General features: G+C 39.9%; 3 protein-coding genes across 6 annotated transcripts; 2 read left to right on the forward strand and 1 right to left on the reverse strand.

Annotated features, from left to right (window-relative positions):
• Positions 1-5303: 5303 nt before the first annotated feature.
• On the forward strand, positions 5304-15825 carry LOC137820773 (U3 small nucleolar RNA-associated protein 22-like). Of its 4 annotated transcripts, XM_068625042.1 has the most exons (14): positions 5304-5346; positions 5466-5572; positions 5920-6091; positions 6190-6234; positions 6437-6748; positions 6843-6961; positions 7191-7326; positions 7409-7491; positions 7573-7689; positions 7773-7899; positions 7978-8115; positions 14354-14476; positions 14924-15016; positions 15128-15825. In XM_068625042.1, exons 2-5 carry the CDS (start codon positions 5484-5486, stop codon positions 6554-6556), a joined length of 426 nt encoding a protein of 141 aa, XP_068481143.1. In that variant the 5' UTR covers positions 5304-5346; positions 5466-5483; the 3' UTR covers positions 6557-6748; positions 6843-6961; positions 7191-7326; positions 7409-7491; positions 7573-7689; positions 7773-7899; positions 7978-8115; positions 14354-14476; positions 14924-15016; positions 15128-15825. The 4 variants fall into 4 exon arrangements, with proteins under 4 accessions (XP_068481143.1, XP_068481126.1, XP_068481118.1 ...); XM_068625025.1 differs by lacking the exons at positions 14354-14476; positions 14924-15016; positions 15128-15825 and having other exon boundaries at positions 6190-6300; positions 7978-8116; XM_068625017.1 differs by lacking the exons at positions 5304-5346; positions 14354-14476; positions 14924-15016; positions 15128-15825 and having other exon boundaries at positions 5349-5572; positions 6190-6300; positions 7978-8116.
• On the reverse strand, positions 11848-13308 carry LOC137820764 (uncharacterized). The gene has a single exon (XM_068625009.1). It carries the CDS (start codon positions 13096-13098, stop codon positions 11854-11856), a length of 1245 nt encoding a protein of 414 aa, XP_068481110.1. The 5' UTR covers positions 13099-13308; the 3' UTR covers positions 11848-11853.
• Positions 15826-16843: 1018 nt separating the features above from the next.
• On the forward strand, positions 16844-21044 carry LOC137820756 (uncharacterized). Its single transcript, XM_068625001.1, has 3 exons — positions 16844-19921; positions 20098-20429; positions 20502-21044. Exons 1-3 carry the CDS (start codon positions 19303-19305, stop codon positions 20895-20897), a joined length of 1347 nt encoding a protein of 448 aa, XP_068481102.1. The 5' UTR covers positions 16844-19302; the 3' UTR covers positions 20898-21044.

The following is a 21044-nucleotide window of genomic DNA, read 5'->3' on the forward strand; positions in this document are numbered from 1 at the left end:
AGAAGTAGAAGAAGGGGACCCCGTTATTGGCTCGCTCGTCCCCGAATACGGGCTCCCCTAGAGTGCAAGGGAACACCGCAATGTCGTCATCATGCCTTTTCCCGAAGGCACGATGGTCGTAAGTAATTGTCTCCCCTACGTGGTCCCTCAAAGCTTTGGTGGATACTAGGCTCGAGCACTCGTCGAGCAGTTCAACCGGAGCCCATGAGTATAGGTCTCTATAGTTAACATTGAGGGGAAGGGGATTGGCCGTCATTTTTGTGCGTGCCATTGACGAAGCTGAAGAGACAAGGGTTCAGCAAGCAAGGTCAGGAAGAAAAGGGGTGGGAAAAACCCTACGAAAACCCCTACCCACTCGAGAAGTTCAAAGGGGGGGAGATAGAGAAATGAGAAAGGGAATACAAGGAGTACAGGGAAAATAAACAGTCTCAGGCAGTTGTAGCAATACGAAAGTTAAAGAGGGAGCTAGTAAAGGAGAAAGGTCATACCTTTTTTAGTATCGAGAGATCCGAAGACCGAAAGCGCGAGAGAGAAAACAAGGGTTGCAGAGAAAGCTTGGAAAGATGAACAGTGGAGAGAATGAGAAAAGTGAATGAAACAGTAGCTTGGAGCGCGCGTTTTTGAAAGATGTAACGTTAACTCGAGGAGCGCGAGAGGCGCTAAGTAACGGCCGTGCGATCAAGCCACGTGTCAAGAGATTAGAGCATAACTCAAAACGTCAAGCGCAGAGAATGTCGCATCAAATGTTCAGGAAATGTCAAGTCAAACTGAAACAAAGGAATGTCACGTCAGCAAGAAATGCCACGTGGACGATGGGGGCGAGGCCTTAGTCTTTTCGCTGAAACAAGTGTTAGCTCATGATCGGGGGGAATGTGTGTCGTCCTATCCTCGGGCGTTGACCAAAGGTCAGAGTCAACGCGTGGTGGGACCCCTCAAGGGACCCAAGGAAGAGAAGTCAACAGGTTGGCCGCTCGAGTCATTGCCTCGTTGAGGCATCGCCCAAGAAAGGCGTCGCCAAAGAGAGGCGTCGCCCAAGAGGGGCCTCACCTAAAGAGAAACATCGCCCGAGAGGGGCATCGCCCAAGAAGAGCATCGCCCGAAAAGACACCTCGCCGATTTTACTAGTAAACCCAGGTTGAAGCCGTTGGAGGTTTAGGCAAGGAAGCTCAAACGCATGAACAGACGTAAGCATGCAGAGATAGAGCGCAAGTGAGGCTATGAGTAAAGGGATCAAGAGAAGAGTACGCGTCGCAACTTGAAAAGAAAGAATGAAGAATAAGAGAAAAGAGCACGTGCTACCTAAAGAATTAAGGTCAAACACAATGGAGGGGAGTGTTGAAGGTAACGCACGTAGCATGACAAAGAGAGCGGAAGCAGACGCAAGCATGCAAAGATAAAGCGGGTGGCATTTAAACATAAATCAAAGCGTAAATCAAGAGTTACAATTACAGATAAAGTCCGTGATAGTTGCAAACTAGACAAAAGCAATCATGTACACGTTCAATGTTCATACGAAAAGCAAAATCCGACCACTCATTAGTGGCCCCCGGAGTTTGAGCAAGGTGATGATGATGCCCCATCCTCAGACCTCAACGCCTGGGCCAACAGCGACCTTTGTTGCCTGTTTATCTTTGAACCTACGCAAACAGGGGGTAAGCATGGTAAAAGACGGACACAAAATAAGGCACTCCAAAATAAAATCATGCAAGAACTCAGCAAAAGCGAGGAATAGGAATGTCATGAGGGGAATTTTTCGTACATATGTATTTTTCCAGGGCCTCAGCATTGTATTCCAGGCTTATCAAGGCAGCAGCATCAAAGCCCCCCGCACCCGCCAAAATCCGGCAAGCCACCTGATCACTTGAAGGCAACCTCTTAAGGGGCTTGGACTTCAGGGCTCTGGCCTCCTTCACCCAATACAGGGGAAAGTCGTCAAGAGCGGAGGGTACAAGGTCGGAACAACAAACCTTGAAGAACTTACCTTTCCACCCCATGAAGGAGTGTTGGAAGGGGGTTAAGAGGACCCTACCGGGAACGTTGCTGAGAGTCATCCAGAGGTTGTTTCTTTGTCTTTTCACTTCGAAGAAGTGAAGAAAGATGTCAACAGAAGGTGCACACCCTAGGAAACCAAACAATATGTCAAAGGCTTTGACAAAGGCCCAACTGTTAGGGTACAGCTGGGCTGGGGTGGCATTGATCTCCATTAGCAGTTCCTTTTCAAACCTAGAGAAAGGCAAGCGCACACCAACGCACTTAAAGACCACCTGATAAAAGTAGAAGAAGGGGACCCCGTTGTTGGCCCGCTCGTCCCCACAAACGGGCTCCCCAAGAGCACAAGGGAGCACTGCAACGTCGTCATCATGCCTTTTCCCGAAGGCACGATGGTCGTAAGTAATCGGCTCCCCTATGTGGTCCCTCACAGCTTTGGTGGACACTAGGCTTGAGCACTCGTCAAGGAGTTCGCCCGAAGCCCACGCATAGAGATCCCTATGGTTAACTCTGGAAGAAGGAGGGTTAGCAGACATATTGGCACGAACCGTCAAGAACCAAAAGATCAAAGAAGACGAACTGTCACTGAAAGAACCAAAAGATCAAAGAAGATGAACTGTCAATGAAGGAACTAAAAGATCAAAGAAGAAAGGTCCAGCAGTAGTACAGAAGGGAAGAGTCGACGAGAAAAGAACGCAGGGAGAACTCTTGGAAGAAAGACTAACAGTACGGAGAAGATACGAAAAGATAGAAACAATGAGTTCAAGTGCGGGATTTCAAAGACTCAAGCGTTACAGTTGAGGCGCCAAAGGACGCAAAAAGAGCACCGTGCGATTGGGCCACGTGTCACGGGATTAAGGCACGACCTGAAGAGTCACTTTTCTTGCTCAGAGAATATCACATCGTCAGAATCCTCGAGGGTGCGCTGCGCCGGCGGTGCAGAAAGTATCAAGTCAACCGGTCAGGAAGTGACGTGTCATCAAAATACCCTAAGGACAAAGGGGGCGAGGCCTTAGCCTTAGTCTTTTCGCTGAAACCAGTGTCAGCTCAAGACTGGGGGGCTTGTGTACCGTCCCGTTCCCGGGCGTTGACCAAAGGTCAGGGTCAACACATGGTGGGAGCCCTCAAGGGACCCAAGGAAGAGAAGTCAACAGGTTGGCCGCTCGAGTCATTGCCTCGCTGAGGCATCGCCCAAGAAAGGCGTCGCCCAAAAGGGGCCTCGCCTAAAGAGAAACATCGCCGAGCGAAGACATCGCCCGATAGGCCTCGAGCCTCAACCATGCGGAACAACAGTAAGGAGAAGAGAAAGGTGGCTTCAAGGCCATAAGTCTAGCACCAGAAGGGGATATCCTGACTCGTGAAGTACCCCTGCCACCACTGGGAGACCCTGGAACAGATACGGCCCATGAGAGGGCCATAACCAGGGGAGAACCATGTGCATGGTACGAGGGAAAGGTAGACCCACCCCCAGGGCAAGCAGCTAATGATTGGGGCGCGTGAGTTGACGCCCAGAAAGTCAACCCACGTGCCATAAGCACTTCGCAGGAAAGAGGACTCACACGATGGAATAACCCTAAGTTGGGTTGCGGCGCTGTGGGACCCTCTACACAGAATAAACGGTCAAGTCAGAAGGGCACGTGGCAAGGCACACGTGCTCATTAAAGGTTTCAGTGAAAGTTTGCCAAGGTACGCGTTAATTCAGTTAAGATTCGAATGTTCCAAGGAATGTTTTTATACGCTTTTAATACGCTTTGATGCGCTAAAAAGATAAGAAGGGTATAAAAAGGGACCTTGGGAGCATTTGAGGGGATCATATTTTTAACCTAATACACACAGATACACAAAGCAAACCCTAGTTGTCTTCGCGACGCACTCACAGTGAGCACAAGGCAATTGGGGCGACACAATTCTAGTCACACAGTTTAGTCATTCAGTACAGTTTTTTCGACCACCTCTCAAGGGTGTGTCCCCTTTGATGTTTCTCGCTAGCTGACTTGATCGTCGGAGTGCAAACGGCCGCGAGGGCGCCCCTTTGTTCACTTCTTTCAGGTACTCACAGACGGAGCAAGACGAAGGTGCCCTAACTCGCAGGGACAAGCCACGCGCAAAGACGATCCCGGTCAACCGGCGACAACAATATATATATATTCAATTACATATCAAAAGAATATCATGAAAACATGTTGACATCATACTTGATTATTTTTTTAAATTCATCTCCAATTTAAAAAAATTAAATATATAATTTTAAATTATCAAAAATTAAAGTCATACTTATAAACAAGATTTCATTAAATTAAATTTAGAAGGAATCATCAAAGTCATATTATAATATACGACTGCTCAATTCAATAATTTTTTTGTACAAAAATCGTGACATATAAAACGGTTATTTAATAATACTAATACTAATAATAATAATAATAATAATAATAATAATAATAATAATAATAATAATAATAATAGTAATAATAATAATAATAATAAAAATGAATTTATATTTGGAAGTCTGATTTCTTTTTCTTTTTTTAAAATTGTACTTCTAAATATAACTTACCAAAATGCGTAGTTTATTTTTTTAAATGACCAGCTTCATTTCAGTAATTTTTAAAATAAATTACATCATTGTAGTGCTTTTTCCAAAATTTTGACTTTGTACATTTATTATACAAATAAAGAACGAAAACTAATTTCCTTTTCCAACCACAAACAATGACCACTAATAACTAATTTCTTTAAATTAGTTGATTAGCAATTTATAAGGTATTTTCTTTATAAAATAGAAAGGTATTTATCATTTACTTCTACACCAATATATTTATTTGAGCTTGTAGCTTTGTGTTTTGTATCTTATCTATCTTACCATATTTTTTCATGTGATTTAATGACTTCATATATTCATAATCCTTTTAGATAATGCTTATACTATATATTGTTTTATATTCAGAGATTACATTATATTAATGATAAAGTAGTTTCCTAATATTATTTCTTTTATAATTAATTGTGCGTAGGAAAAGTAAAATCATTTGAATTTTGGCCAATTCACCCGTAAGTAAAAACATTTCAACTTTGGCAAATTCACCCTGTATGATATCAATTTGAGGTTAAAGAATCCAATAGAAAATATAAAATAGAAGTGTGGAAAATATTGATGTGAAATGATGAGAATAGTTATGTAAAATGAAGAAGATGACCTTAAAAGAAAGAAGAATGTGAATAAAAAGAATGTTTTTGAATTTTTTTTTTTCAGAACGAGATTTTGAGTTTTAAATTAAATTTTTTAAATATAATTGCAGATTGAGTGGTCCAGTATTCAGAATGAAGCCAGAAAACCCTTGCTCATTGTGAATCCAGGTGTGCTTTCCGTGTCTGTAATGCCTTTGAAATAATGTTGGTTATTCTAACAATGAAAATAGCTGCAGCTGCGAAGCTTGTTGATTATGTATTTATTTTGGATATTCTTCCGTAATCAGCTTCAGGATGAGGCTGCTATGACACTTAGGTGCTTAGAAAAGTGTAGAGATGGTGGATTTGAGGAAGTTTTTATGACCTATGCTGTTAAATATGATTACTGTATGAGGTAATGTTTATTTAATATTTCTTTGTCATTGACAGTGATTGGCAGCTTTGGTTCTTTGATAGTATTACATGTAGGGTATTGTGGGTTGCATTGGGTCATTGGTGAATGTTGTCATATAAACATGGATATGGAATGTGAAAACATATCAGTCATAATGGTTCTTATAACACGTTGGAGACTTGTTAACCTTTTCTCCTCTGCCTTTACTTTTTTCTGGGTTATATATGCTTGTCTATTCAAACACTTTATTTTATGACGGGATATTCTGTCCTTTAAATAGATTTCATTATGGCTTGCTTCATTATAAAAACTATAAGTTTATATTATTACGTGTTTTGATCTTGTAGAATAAATTTGAAGGGAAAGGAAGTATTTGCAATGGGATTTTGTTTGGATGATGAGTGCTGGAGATCATACGAGGATAAAATACCTGGTATTTTATCTAAAGGGTTAAATGATAGAGCAAAAGTCATTCAAGTTACATGGAGAAATACACAGTGCCAGTGGAGTGTGGACGATGTATGATTTTAAGCATGAATTTCAGTATCCCATTTAAAATGTGCTTTCTTCAAGCTTTGCGTCTCGTGTTCTATTTCTAACTGAAATCACAATCTCAGGGCTTGTCGGTATTTGATAAAGAGCCCTTGTTCATAGGAATTTCAGTGAGTACTTTGGAAAAAGCATATAGGATGGTTGATATCGGCCCAAATGCCGAAAGTAAAGAAGAGGTATATATATATATATATATATATATATATATATATATATATATATATATTCTTCTGCTCATATACCCACTTTTCTTTTTGCTTTCACATTTGGGTTGCTGAATGTAATGCAGTGCTCACCCATGATTTGAAGCAGGCTCTTGAATTTCAAAAGTTTTGGGGAGAGAAAGCAGAGCTTAGAAGATTTAAAGATGGTAGAGTTGCAGAAAGCACAGGGGAGGCATCTATTGTTATAACTCTACATCTTGTGAGTTGAGATAAAGCATCTTGACAACTACTGACATGGTGACGTTTTTCCCCCTAAAATGGGAAAGTGAGCTATGGGCTAGACATCTTTTTTTGAAAATAATAGTTGAGCATGTACTTAGTCGACATCTTTCTCTATCCAAGGAAAATATTGTAGTTGTTGTGGATCAACTTGATTTCTCTTTGCTTCATGGTGCTGGAGGTAATGAGCATTGTGAATTCTCCCTTTTCTGGTCTCATGCCATATGCCTACGTATTAACACTGCTGCAATGCTTTTGAAATGATTCACCTACAGATCCTATATCATACTCAGGTAGTTTGCTTGGGGCATTTGATGTTTCATCAAAGCGCTTGCGTCTTATTGAAGACCTTCCTTTGAAGGTGTCCACTCCAGTGTACAGCCTTTAGACTCTGGTATTTTACCCTCCTAGACAAATATTTTAATTGTTCATGTATAGGTTCCTTATACATTTTCTTGTACCATATTTTGAAGTGATCTGTAATGCTTGTTGGTGTGTGTTTTTATTGTTAATTAAAACCTTGAATAAAATTGCAAAGAAAAAAAAAGTATAAGGAGGTTCAAGTTAATGTTGCATCTCATTTAAGCTTCAGCTCAACTAGAAATACTTATTGTCATTAGCAGCTTTCAGGTTTACATCGGTCTTCGCTCTTGAACCTCATCTTCTAGCTAATCAAAAAATTGAATCTCTCAGATTGAGTAAGTTTGTTCCATCATGCGTTTAGGCACTGAAAGTCAGGCACTGAAAGTTATGATTCAGGTATGGCCTAACACACCAGTTGTACTTAGTGTCCTGGTGTTTTTACAGACAATTGAAGAGCTAATTATTTTGCCCTTTACAGCTGGAAGGTTCTGGGAACTGGCCAATGGATGAAATTGCAATTGAAGAAACAAAACCTAGCTTCCTTTTTGAAATTGGATTGAGGTAGGCTGTAGATCCTTTATCCATTTCTGGATCTTATTCTTTTTTGATATTTATTAAGATGTGATAATCTGATTATGGCAGTCTTCAAAAGACGTGGGCATGCACTGCCACTGAGGATAATGTGGATGTGTTAATGTCAGGATATGCTTTTTGTCGAAATTTTTTGCACGAGAGGCCTTAGTTTGCTAAAAAAGGAAAGTACGTCCTTTGTATATGATTATGATGATTTAATTGGAAATGCCACTTCTCAATTTAACTTATCAAACCATTTTAACATGCAGTTGGGGATTATCAGGCTAAGCAAGTTCCTTCTGTGACAAGAAACTTTTTATCCGTAGTCAGCATGCTAACATGATCAATCGATTACAAAGTCGTTATCCAATATTTGGACCCTAAACCAGTAGTTAGGTGAAAATTTGCAGATTTCTGTGTCAAGCTATATTCCAGTTATAATCTGAAGCTCATGTAGACCTTTTGTGTGTCTAGACTTGCAAAACGATGGGCTGCTTCACATCTATTTTCAGCTTGCATGGTAGAAGAGGCTGTCGAACTATTGGTTGCATATCTTTTTCTTAATCCTTTGCCATTTGATGTTCCCTGTTTGCGGATCACTGGGTTTTTGAGGTTAGTTTCCTAGTCACTGTTAGTCATCTAATCAACCATTACTTTTGACAGGAATGAAATGATACTTAATCAGTGTTTGCTTGAACATTGCATCACTTACTCTCAAAGTCTTGCACTCATCTCTTTAACATTAAATTGTTTATAGGACTATATTAATCTCTTCTCTTTAATTAATTTCTCCTTTCATTATCATTTTCTCTTTAAAAGGACTAGCTTCCTGGCTAAGAAGATAGATCAAAACCTTCCTATGTTGTCCGAAGACATTGAGTACTAAGCCATAGTCAGTAAACTCTTCACTGCTTTAAACCTATATTTTTGGCAGAATATCCTGGAACATGTGACTGCAGATATTGTATCAATTTGCTTATCAAGTGGTTTGAGAACTGGTTATGATGTTAGGATGTCCAAATAATGGTACCAAAATATTACAGCCAGAATGATTGAAATTCAATATACCTAATGGAATGCAGATCAAATAACAGAGACAATCAGCAAGAAAATGGATATCTCCTTTAGGATTCCTGAATCAGGTAACTAATACCGTGTATCTCAGCAGGAAAAATAAGGAAATAACAATCTAACAGTAATTGGTAGCAAGCTACCAATCCAGAGCCACAGGGCCTCTACAATTCACGTTTACAGTGAATCCACTTCTAACAGAATCCTCGATACTCTCTCTCTCCTCTAACCACCTATATATATTACTAATGCTTATACCCCTTATATCCTCCATACATATCAAGCCTGATTCAGGGCCACGTCATTCCTCTTAACCCCTCTCTTATTCTTCCTCTCATACACTCTCCAAATCTTGGGCTTAGGACCATATTCCTGGTCCAGTTGTACCTCAGCATTTCTATCAATGCCAGCCGCATCAGAAATGACCTTGTCCTCAAGGTTAAATTCTGGAAATTGACCCCTCAACACAACATTGTCCTCCCATGTGACATCATCAATAGATTTATTCTTCCATTGGATCAAACTTTGAGGAATGGAAACTCCTTCCTGAACTGTTACTCTAAAGCCCAAAACCTTTAATAAGGATATGTGAAAAACAGGATGGATTTTGGAGTAGTCAGGTAGTTGAAGCTTATAAGCAACTTCTCCAACCTTCTCAATGATCTTGAAAGGACCATAAAAACGTGCTGCAAGTTTCTGATTTATCCTTCGGACAACTGATTGTTGCCTATGGGGCCTCAATTTTAAAAACACCCATTCACCAATCTCGAACTGCAAATCCCTCCTCTTCTTATTGGCATACACTGTCATTTGCTGCTGGGCTTTGAACAAGTGCTTCTTAAGTTGATCCAAAGCCTCATCTCTGTCTTTTAACTCCAAAGCAACTGCAGCTACCTTTGTTTCATTGCTCAAGTATCGCAGCAATTTAGGAGGTTGTCTCCCGTACACAACTTCAAAAGGGGACTTACCTATAGACACATGATAAGTAGTGTTGTACCAATATTCAGCCCATGGCACCCAATAGGCCCAAGTCTTGGGTTGATCAGCCGCAAAACACCGAAGATAGCTTTCAAGACACCTATTGATAACCTCGGTTTGCCCATCTGTTTCGGGATGATAGGCGGTGCTCATTTTGAGTGTCGTACCCTGCAATTTGAACAATTCCCTCCAGAAATGGCTCACAAACAAGGGATCTCTATCACTTACAATGGAACTAGGAATTCCATGGAGTCGCACCACCTCCTTAACAAAGACTTCTGCCACAGACTTGGCAGTATAAGGATGCTTCAATAAGATAAAATGACTATACTTGGATAGTCTGTCTACCACCACAAAAACCGCTTCAAAACCTCTGGATTTAGGCAAGCCAGTCACAAAGTCCATGGAAATATCCTCCCACACAGCATTGGGAATAGGTAGAGTTTGTAAAAAACCCCCTGGAGTAGTTGCATCATATTTCTGTCTTTGGCACACATCACATGCTCGTACATAATCCCGGATGGATTTCTGCATTCCCACCCAGTAAAGATTCTCTGCAATACGCCTATAAGTCCTCAAAAATCCAGAATGGCCGCCCATAGGAGTTTCATGAAATTCTTTCAACAATGAAGGAATGGAGGGAGATTTAGCACCCAATACCAAACGGCCCTGGTACAATAAAACCCCTTGCTGCACACTATAACCCGGTTTAGCCATAGGATCTTTTATCACCTCCGCCATTACCTTCTGAACAGATTCATCATTCCTCACTTCTTGTAGTAGCTGATTACTCCCTAACCATATAGGAGTGTGCACCAGTGCAGAAAATGCACCCTCATCATAGCAACGAGACAAGGCATCAGCAGCTTTGTTTTCGAAACCCGGTTTATAACGCACTTCAAATTGATAGCCTAACAACTTTGCCAACCAGCACTGTTGGTCAGGAGAGGAAATCCGCTGCTGTAAAAAATGCTTCAAACTCCTATGATCAGTGTACACAACAAACTCCTTGCCCAATAAATAATGCCTCCAATGTTGAATGGCAAGGACTAAAGCCATCAACTCCTTTTCATAAGCAGTTTTCATCAAGTTGTTGTCAGACAAAGCTTTGCTAAAATAAGCAATTGGTTGTCTGTTTTGCATCAACACAGCACCTACTCCTCTCCCTGCAGCATCGCATTCAATTTCAAAGGGCACAGAGAAATTAGGCAGCAAAAGAACAGGAGATGTTGTCATAATTTTCTTTAACCTCTCAAAAGCTTCCTTAGCAGCCATACCCCAATTGAAACCATCTTTCTTTGTCAATTCGGTCAGAGGTTTGGCAATCTTGCCATAATCCTTGACGAACTTCCTGTAGTATCCAGTCAAACCCAAAAACCCACGCACTCCTTTAACATTCTTAGGTTCAGGCCACTCCAAGATGCATCTAACCTTTTCTGGATTCACAGAAACCCCTGCACCAGAAATTATATGACCCAAGTAATCTACTTGCAAACATCCAAATTTACACTTAGCCATGTTAGCAACAAAACACTGATCCACTAACACCTGTAGCACTTGTTGAAGTTGCTGTATGTGCTCCTTTTCATCCTTGCTGTACACTAATATGTCGTCGAAAAATACCAACACAAACTTTCTAAGAAATGGCCTAAAAATGTCGTTCATTGTGGCCTGAAAAGTGGCTGGTGCGTTCATCAATCCGAAAGGCATCGCAAGATATTCGTAATGACCATTGTGAGTCCTAAACGCAGTTTTGTGCACATCATTCTCATGCACACGTATCTGATGATACCCTGATTTTAAATCAATCTTCGAAAAAATTGTTGACCCATGTAATTCATCCAACAATTCATCCACAATGGGTATAGGGTATTTATCCGGGATAGTTACTTTATTGAGAGCTCTATAATCCACACACATCCGCCATGTTTGATCCTTCTTCTTGACCAAAATGACGGGGCTAGAGAAAGCGCTCATACTGGGCTGAACAACCCCTGCCTGCAACAGCTCCGCTACTTGTCTCTCAATTTCAGATTTTTGGTGGTGAGGGTATTTGTATGGCTGCACATTGACTGGACCACAATTAGGTAACAAATTGATTCTATGCACTTGATCTCTTACTGGAGGTAGTGTTAACTTGTCTGTAAACACTGCAGGAAACCGCTCCAATACTTCCCGCACACTGTTTTGACCCAATTCCATTGCATGCTGCTTCTCTTCCAATTGAGTCCACCACCCTTCACCATTCCAGTCCCGCTCTTGGCCCGTCAAGAAGGAATTGAGACAGCCATGTCGAACCTGTCATTTTCCTTGACCCTGTAATGTTACCAGCTCCCCATTATGCCAAAACTGCATAGATAAATTTTTCCAGTCCATTACCATTTTCCCAAATGTGCTCAACCATGATATACCGAGAACCACATCTAACCCTCCTAATTCCAACACCAGAGCATCTATTACAAAGAGCCTAGACCCCAGAAAAAGCTTAATTCCTTTACATGTGCCTTCGGACATAACCCGATGGCCATCCCCAAGCTTGATTCTCTTAACAGTAGTAGGGCTTACTGGTAGTCCCAAGGCGGAGGTCAATTCAGGTGAAATAAAATTGTGGCTAGCTCCACTATCGACCAACACCTCCACAACCACATCAGCTAATTGTGCCTCCAACTTCATGGTATTATATTCTCCCATCTTTCCCAGAACCCCAATAATTTTGCACTCCGCCTCTGGTTCTTCCTCCTCCTCGGCATCTTCTACCTCCAACGCTACTATTTCTCCGTCTTCATTCACTGTTTCTCCTTCCCCCAATATCAACACACGTAGGGAGCGTTCAGGACATTTGTGCAAGGTTGGGTGATACTTACCACCGCACTTAAAACAAAGCCCCTTTGCTCGTCGTTCCTCCATCTCCTCACTTCGCACTCCCCGCCACCGTTCCGAAGCTCTACCGCGGCGGTCGCCGTCGCTCTTCCGTCCCGTCGAGCTCAGCGATGAAGTTGGGTTCGCGTTCGACCCAAAAGAGCTCCCTGTTTTTGCCGGGTTGGGCCAACTTAAGTTTTCGGGTCTATTCATGTCCTTCTGGGTCGGGTTAAACCCACTACTGAACTTAAGCCCACTTTCTTCTCTTCGGCCCACAAACCTTTTCCCCACAGCTTTTTCACCCTCGGCATCGTCTTCCTTAATCTCCTCCTCAACATCCTTAGCCATCCTCATCATCTGCATCCGATTAGAAGGATTCAGAGTTCTCACCCTTCGCCGGATCGGAGGTTTCAACCCACTCATGAAATATCCTAAGTATTGCTCCTCCGGCAATCGACCCACCTGCGAGGAAAGAAATTCAAATGCTTCAACAAACTCTTCAACTCTTCCAGTTTGACGGAGCGTGGATAATTCTTCAAACGGGTTTTCCAATCTCCGGCCACCGTAACGTGCGATCAATGCCCTTTTGAGTTTTTCCCATGATAGCTGATCTTCCGTCTCCATCAGTAAATTAAACCAATGGATCGTGGGACCTTCCATGCTCAAACGTGAAAGCTTCACCCGCATATCCTCCGGTGTGTTCTGGACATCGAAATATATTTCCGCACGAGTTATCCAAGCCACTGGATCTTCGCCATCGAACAGTGGAAGCTTCACCTTCTTCCCGGCGAGTCGAGACTCACTCGAAGGCGAATCACCACCCGAGTTTCCACTCGATGCCTCTCCTTCTCTATTTCCCTCCTTTAGTTTGCTTAGTTTCGCGAGAACTAGACTCTGCTACTGCATCTGTTCGGACTGGAGCTGCATCTGTCGAACCAATGCGTCGAGCGTGGAGGTAACATGTCCCACTTGGGTCTCCAAAGCGTCAATCCGATCACCCATCTTAGGCGTAGGTGGCTTCCTTGGCATCGACGGTCTTCTCCGGGCTGGGTCTTTATCCGGCAGGTCGGACCAATTTAATGGAATGCAGATCAAATAACAGAGACAATCAGCAAGAAAATGGATATCTCCTTTAGGATTCCTGAATCAGGTAACTAATACCGTGTATCTCAGCAGGAAAAATAAGGAAATAACAATCTAACAGTAATTGGTAGCAAGCTACCAATCCAGAGCCACAGGGCCTCTACAATTCACGTTTACAGTGAATCCACTTCTAACAGAATCCTCGATACTCTCTCTCTCCTCTAACCACCTATATATATTACTAATGCTTATACCCCTTATATCCTCCATACATATCAAGCCTGATTCAGGGCCATGTCATTCCTCTTAACCCCTCTCTTATTCTTCCTCTCATACACTCTCCAAATCTTGGGCTTACGACCATATTCCTGGTCCAGTTGTACCTCAGCATTTCTATCAATACCTTACTCTGGAATTTCCAGCCTAGTCTCTTGCAGAAGTCCCAGGCTAATTTCATCCACAAACAAACATATTGTATCCATCATTCTCTCACATTTCTGCCACTTCATCTGTTACTTTTTCTCTCCCTTAGTCATGATCATCTACATTGAGCCCCTTTCTACCCCTTGTTATTTTTGGGTTTCTAGCAAATTCTAGGGGCTTGGCTTTCACATGAGAAAGCTGCAAAGGGCTTAGGTCATTCAGAAGTATTTTTAAAATATATTATAATACCATCTTAAGCGGCTACTCTCACACTATGATTGGACTTTCTCTCCGTTGGTTGTTGACATAAATAGTGACTTGAGCCAAAGTGATGAGAAGGAAATAAATGTAAGTTTTGTGTCTGAGTAGTACGTGATTAGGTTAGGTAAATCTTGATAATGTTGGTCTCTGAAAATATATTTATATGGATTTTCAGGACAACTTTTTGCTAAGAAAAAGTCAGGGAGAGAGTGGACAAAGTGTATGGCCAGCAATGTTCTTAGCTACAGTTTACGATAAAGAATCGGAGGCATGGACTGGATTATCACCTAGTGGAATGGTTAGTTTCTCTTCAAATTGGAAATAATTGAGTTTTATTAGATAAGTATCGCTTGAGGCCCTGAAGTTTCTCGATTCATTCCTCACTCCATTTTATTGTCACATAATTCAAGGAATAATTCTCTACAATATAATCTATAGCTTGGGTTAACTAAAAACATTCTGCAAGAATGTCCTCCAGCAAGAGTGTCCTCAATAGTTGGGGCTTGGTTAAAGTTGAGTGTTCTCAAGAATATATAGGAAATTCTCACAGTATGTTGTTCAGTTTTCCATACATAAGTATTCCAATCTGTTGATGTTTTAGCCTTCATGTCTGCATTTTAACACTGTTTTTACTCCAAGGATTCTGTTGCATTACATATGTTTCAAGCGTTTGTTAACTTATGATTTATGATGACATGGTGGTGGTTGCCCTGTGACTATGTATCAATATTTATGATTTTACCAGGAACTGAAAAGGTTAGTTGCATATGCTCGAAGCAGTGCCAATTTGCTGACAAAACTCACATTTCAAGAAGAGATTGGTCCATATAGATGGGAGGTGGGTGGATCAAATTTTTCAGCTATTTTCTTGTTTCAACTTCTAGTTGTAGAAGAGATATTTCGGGAGACATTGTTGAGTATTTTCATTCTTGCTGCAGTGCCTTTTCAGGACTCCTTTAAACAATTATGATGCAATAATTATTCTCCACAAGGACAATCTCCAGAAGATGGGCACCAAATGATGGGTTTGCATATCACGATAATGATGGGTTTGCACTTCATGACCTGTGGTTCTTTTTGGAGATTTGAAAAGGATGGCAGAAGCAATGGATGTGATGGATCAAGGAGGGCTCATATAGAACTATGGGTTCCTTGTAGGTGCATGAAAGGTATGGAGAGTGATTGGTTGAACCATATAACTTGGAGAAAGGTAGAGGTGAAGATCAAAGTTCTAACCTAGAGAGACTAGACAAGGGAATAGAAGCTTGCAATATTTGGCAGCATTTTATTTATAAAATTGATCTTACAAAACATGAGTCAAAACACCTTATTTATAGGAGATGGTGCCCTGGAGAGCAAGGAGCAAGGGTAGGATGGGAAATACACAAAATAGGGGTTGCTAGGGTATTGACTAAAGTCAATGCCGCACCTTAGGAGCAAAGTTCTAGAAGCTAGGTTAACTTCCTATCCCAAAAGGCTCTACTCAAGCTACAATGATAAGCACACCTCCCCTATCATGCTAAAAGAACCCTATTCTACTGAAGTTACAAATAAAGAAATTAGCTCCCATGGCTTGAGCTTTACTTCTGGTGATCCTCTTTAAACATATAAAGAAAAGTTTTTCTACCATCAGTAGCAGAGTCCCAATCTTCTTGAATCCTCTTTGCCAAGAACCTAGTTGTTGGGCTTGAACTAGGACATGAACTAGATCAATTTTAGAAAATAGTGGATTCATGCAATTCATCAAGCATATCATCGAGTTCAGGAATTATTGGAGAAAAGTTGGGTTCAAAAGAGTCTAAGTCCTTATGTTGTACCTGTTTTGTGTTTGGGTCTATTATTGTCTAAATTCAAGAGGGGAGGGGTGAATTGAAGTTATAAAATTTTCGCAAACACAATCTGGTTTACAGAGGAAAAATAACAAATTGATTTTAAAAGGAACATATTGATTCTTCAAAACATTTAACACAATCAGAACTTATTCAGATTAGGATTGAGATCAAACAGTGAAAGTTAACAAAACCAGATTGGTTAACTTTTAGCAACTTGAAGAACACAGATTATACCAAAAGATCAATCAAGTTCATTCAACACAAAGCTTCAAAGAGAATGAATCTTTATCAAAGATTTAATGAAGAAAACTGTTCGTCCTTAAGCCAATTAAAAACACATACAAAAAATACTTTGTTTATGATTAAAGAACTTTTCCAGATCAAGAAGAACAGTTTTTATTAAGCTCAGAAATAACAGGTTTAATTTCAAATGAACATATTTCGTTCTTGACAGATTAAACAAAAATCAGAAAGCAATGCAATCACACTTTATATTGGTTCACTCATAATGAGCTACTTTCAGTTTCACCTTACTCCAAGGTGGAATTAACTAAAACCAGTTGCAATCAATTACAACATACAACAGTTCTTGAAGCCTACAAGAACCATACAACCAAAGCTGAAAAACTCTATTTCAGCACACCTTGCACTCCAAGAAACCCTATCAAGAGTGACTAACACTTACACCTTTTACAAGAAAGAATAAAGGAAAGATAACACCTGAAAGGAAGATGTAAGAACATAAACCAGTTGTCCCAATTGTAGCAAAAACAGTACCAGCACCTTCACCAAGATCAAGGTTCTACTAGAACAAGCACACTTGAATATCCCTTTGAAAAATCTTTCAAAAACTCTTTTCAATCCTTCTTCTCACACAAAAAATGTTTATTCTCTGTTAAAATCGTGATTGCTCAACAACCTTTCATGTGAGAAAAGCCTTTCAATTTATAGAAATTAGTTTCTAACAACTTTTCAAAAAACAGTTAAAAAGTTGTTATAAAAACAATAGGTTAAATTCAAAACAAACAGATTGTTTTTCAGGAAAACTGCCAGCTCAGCTTAACTGAAATAACTGACTGAAGGTGCCTAACAAACTTTCAAAAAGCCTTTTAGCAGAACAAAAATAAACCTATTCTTTTACAGAGAAACAAATTTATTTTTGTGCAGTATCCTGATTTTTGAGAAAACTCTAAAAAGCTTTTTGAAAAACATTTAATCACTTCATGTGCTTGATCTTACCACCTTGATTAAGCATCTAGGATAGGTCATGTATCAAAAGGCAACCTAAAACTCACACAAACCTAATTACAAGACCATCTAAAAACACATTACAGTCTTCAAAGCAAACTAGCTATTTTCTACATCAAACACACACTAAGACTAGGTAGAGAAGAAGCTTCATCCATCTTCAACATTTTGTTGGTACCAAAGAAAGATGGCAAGTGGAAAATGTGTTGTGATTGTAGGGCCATCAACAATATCATCATCAAATACAGACATCTAATTCCTAGACTTGATGACATGCTTGATGAATTTTATGGGTGCACTATATTTTTTAAAATTGATCTCAAAAGCGGATATCACCAAATAAGAATCAAAGAGGGTGATGAGTGGAAAACTGCTTTTAAGACCAAATTTGGATTATATGAGTGGTTAGTGATGCCTTTTGGACTCACTAATGCACCTAGCACTTTCATGAGGCTTATAAATCATGTCCTTCAGGATTGCATAGGTAAATATGTAGTAGTTTGTTTTTATGATATATTAGTATCATGGTTGTCAAACTCGCGAGTCAACTCGTTGACTCGTCCGAGTTTACGAACCCACTTTGCCTTACCGAGTTAACTCGGTAGCAGACTCGGTTTTGAGGTAGACTCGGTGGACTCGGTGTGGAATCGCTAGACTCGGTGTGGACTCGCGACTCTGGTCCGAGTTGGCGAGTCCAGCTGGGTTTTTTTAAAAAAAAACAACACTGTGTCATTTTGAATGGGGGACCTAAATGAAATAAAAAAAACATAGGTTTTTGTGTTTCGTTTTGTGTTTCCGTTCTGTTATGTGGAGTGTGGCAGCGATAGATTGAGCGGTGGTCGCAGGTTGCAGTGGATCTAGTGGTGGTCGCGTCGCGTCACTGTAGGTGGTGGTTGCGTCGCGGGTTGCTGTAGGTGGTGGTGGCGTAGCGAGTTGCTGCAGGTGGTGGCGTCGCGGGTTGCTGCAGGTGGTGGCGTCGCGGTGGTGCGTTGCGGTGGTCACGTCGGAGTGTTCGTCGGACTCGTGGGTTGTTGCTGCTCATCATATAAGGTTAGAGTTAGGTGGTGTGAAATTAGGGTAGGGAAGGGAAGGGATTAGGGTTCTATTTTTTTTTTATTGGCTGCAAAATGAACTGTTTTTTAATTGAGAATGGTTGCTGGTTGCCCTACATTTTTGTTTTTTTGGACAAAAATTGAATTTGGAGGAGCAGTATTTTTGTTAAGAAATGTCTGGGAGTGGATCAAATTCAAGTGAGCTCAATAGAACTACATCTGCATCTTCTAATAGAAGTAAAAATGCTCCAGGAAATAGAACTGATGTTGGATGAAAGCATGGGATAGATATTAATGGAAATGGTAAAAAAGTGAAGTGTAGTTATTGTTCAAAGACTGTGAGTGGAGGAATATTTAGGTTCAAGCATCATCTTGCTGGAACTAGGGAGGACTCTGAACCTTGTTGTTCTGTTCCAGAAGAAATAAGAGATTTGATGGTAAAAATTGTTGCAGAAGCTAAGCAAGCCTCTTTGAAAAAAAGAAAGTTAAATATAATTGATGAAGACCAAGGATGTGACGGGCTCGAAGAAAGACAACATATATATGGTTCTAAAGGAAAAGAAAAAGTTGGTAGTAGGGGGGCAGTTCAAGCTACCATAAATCAAATGATGAAGAAAGGTTATAAAGAAGAAGTGGATGCTCAAGTTGCTGAATTTTTTAACACAAGTGTCATTTCGTTTAATGTAATTAAAAATCCAGCTTTTGCAAAGATGTGTGAAATGATTGGAAAATATGGAGTTGGCTATAAACCCCCAACTTATCATGATATTAGAGAAAAACTATTGAAGCAAGCAATTGACAAAACTGATTTAGTGCTTCAAGAATACAAGGAAGAGTGGAAGAAAACAGGTTGCGCAATCATGTCTGATAGGTGGACAGATAAAAATAGGCGTTCTATTTGCAACTTCTTGGTGAATAGTCCTAAAGGGACTATTTTTATGTATTCATTGGACACGTCAGACATATAAAAAACAACAGATAAAGATTTTAAAATGTTGGATGACGTTGTTGAATTAGTTGGAGAAGAAAATGTATTGCAAGTGGTGACTGATAATGCTGCAAATTTCAAGGCAGCTGGAGAGTTGTTGATGCAAAAAAGGGAGCATTTGTATTGGACCCCATGTACTACACACTGCATTGATTTGATTTTTGAAGATTTTGAAAAGAAGTTGAAGGTTCATGAACTTACTATCAAGAAAGGAAGAAAGATCACCACTTATATTTATGGCAGATCAATGCTAATTAGCATGTTGAAGAAGTTCACGAAAGAAAGAGACTGGATAAGACCGGGTGTGACTAGATTTGCCATTGCTTATATAACTCTCGGTTGTCTTCGTGAATTGAAAGCCTCATTATTGACCATGTTCAGTTCTGAAGAATGGAAAACAAGCAAATTTGGAACTTCACAAGAGGGGAAAAAGGTTGAAAATATGATATTAGACAGCCGATTTTGGAAGAATATCTCCACGTGCCTCAAAGTTGTTGCCCCTCTTATGGTGGTCCTAAGATTGGTGGATTCAGATGCAAAACCTGCAATGGGTTTCATATATGAAGAGATGGATCGTGCAAAAAAAAGAAGATTAAGAACAATTTTAATCATGTTAAGAAAAGGTAAAAATTTTATAGCTTTTCTCTTTAAAAATTTAATTACTCTTACTTCTATTACTTATATGATAGTTGGTTGGTTGGTATTGATTACTATTGAATGAATGTATGTAGCTATGAAGAGGTTTGGGAAATAATTGATGCAAGATGGGATAATTAACTTCTTAGGCCTCTGCATGCAGCTGCATATTATCTCAATCTCCAATTCCATTATGAACCTGAGTTTAGATCTGATGATCCTGAGGTGAAAGAAGGGTTGTATACATCCATGAGAAGATTGGTTAAGGATGTTGCAGAAAGAAGGATAATTAATGTGCAACTTGTTGAGTATCATTTTGGTAGAGGAGCCTTTGCAATGGATGACGCAAAGGAAAGTAGAAAAACAATACTTCCTGGAGAATGGTGGGAGATGTTTGGGTATAGAACTCCAGAGTTGAAGAGGTTTGCTATCCGAATTCTAAGCTTGACTTGTAGCTCTTCTGGATGTGAGCGAAATTGGAGCTCATTTGAAATGGTAATTGAAGTTATTTATAATTTCTTTATTTAGTTTTATATGGTTAGTTACTAAATTTCCTATTTAATATAGGTTCATACAAAGAGAAGAAACTGTTTGCATCAGAAAAAGATGAATGATTTGGTGTATGTCATGTACAACTTGAAGTTGAGTAATAAGCAAATTAGAAAAACAGTTGCTCTTCCCTTTGATGATATTCAATCAAATGATGAATTGATAACTGAAGAGGGAGATAATATTGATGAGATTGATCAAGATCAAGATGCAAATGTTCACTTAAATCCGGCATTAACAGTTCCAACTCTAGATGCATTTGATATTGAAAATTTGACTTTTGATGTCAATGTGGATGAAGATGAAGATGAAGATGAAGATGAAGATGAAGATGATGATGAAGATGATGATGGAGATGATGATGGAGATGATGGAGGAGAGTTTATCATTAGAGGATTGGACATAGAAATTTGAATTTCTAATTATTTAATTTCTATGACTTGAATTGAACAATTTAACTTTTGTAGTATTTGTATGGCCTTCTTTATTTGAGACTTTGAAGTTAGATGATTTGGTATATTATTAATTCTCATTCAGGACTAAATGTAGTTATTTACACTA

This window comes from Phaseolus vulgaris, chromosome 11, assembly GCF_000499845.2.
Source record: "Phaseolus vulgaris cultivar G19833 chromosome 11, P. vulgaris v2.0, whole genome shotgun sequence".
NCBI classification, from domain to species: Eukaryota; Viridiplantae; Streptophyta; class Magnoliopsida; order Fabales; family Fabaceae; genus Phaseolus; species Phaseolus vulgaris.

What these genes read in the sequence shown, in the direction of transcription:
- LOC137820773 (XM_068625017.1), top strand. Translation starts at nt 5,433, where the DNA reads ATGTATTTATTTTGGATATTCTTCCGTAATCAGCTTCAGGATGAGGCT. An exon ending in AAATATGATTACTGTATGAG is followed by an intron (nt 5,573 to 5,919) that starts GTAATGTTTATT and finishes TTGATCTTGTAG; the next exon opens with AATAAATTTGAAGGGAAAGG. An exon ending in ATGCCGAAAGTAAAGAAGAG is followed by an intron (nt 6,301 to 6,436) that starts GTATATATATAT and finishes GATTTGAAGCAG; the next exon opens with GCTCTTGAATTTCAAAAGTT.
- LOC137820764 (XM_068625009.1), bottom strand. Translation starts at nt 13,098, where the DNA reads ATGCGGGTGAAGCTTTCACGTTTGAGCATGGAAGGTCCCACGATCCAT.
- LOC137820756 (XM_068625001.1), top strand. Translation starts at nt 19,303, where the DNA reads ATGTTGGATGACGTTGTTGAATTAGTTGGAGAAGAAAATGTATTGCAA. An exon ending in TTTAATCATGTTAAGAAAAG is followed by an intron (nt 19,922 to 20,097) that starts GTAAAAATTTTA and finishes CTCTGCATGCAG; the next exon opens with CTGCATATTATCTCAATCTC. An exon ending in ATTGGAGCTCATTTGAAATG is followed by an intron (nt 20,430 to 20,501) that starts GTAATTGAAGTT and finishes TATTTAATATAG; the next exon opens with GTTCATACAAAGAGAAGAAA.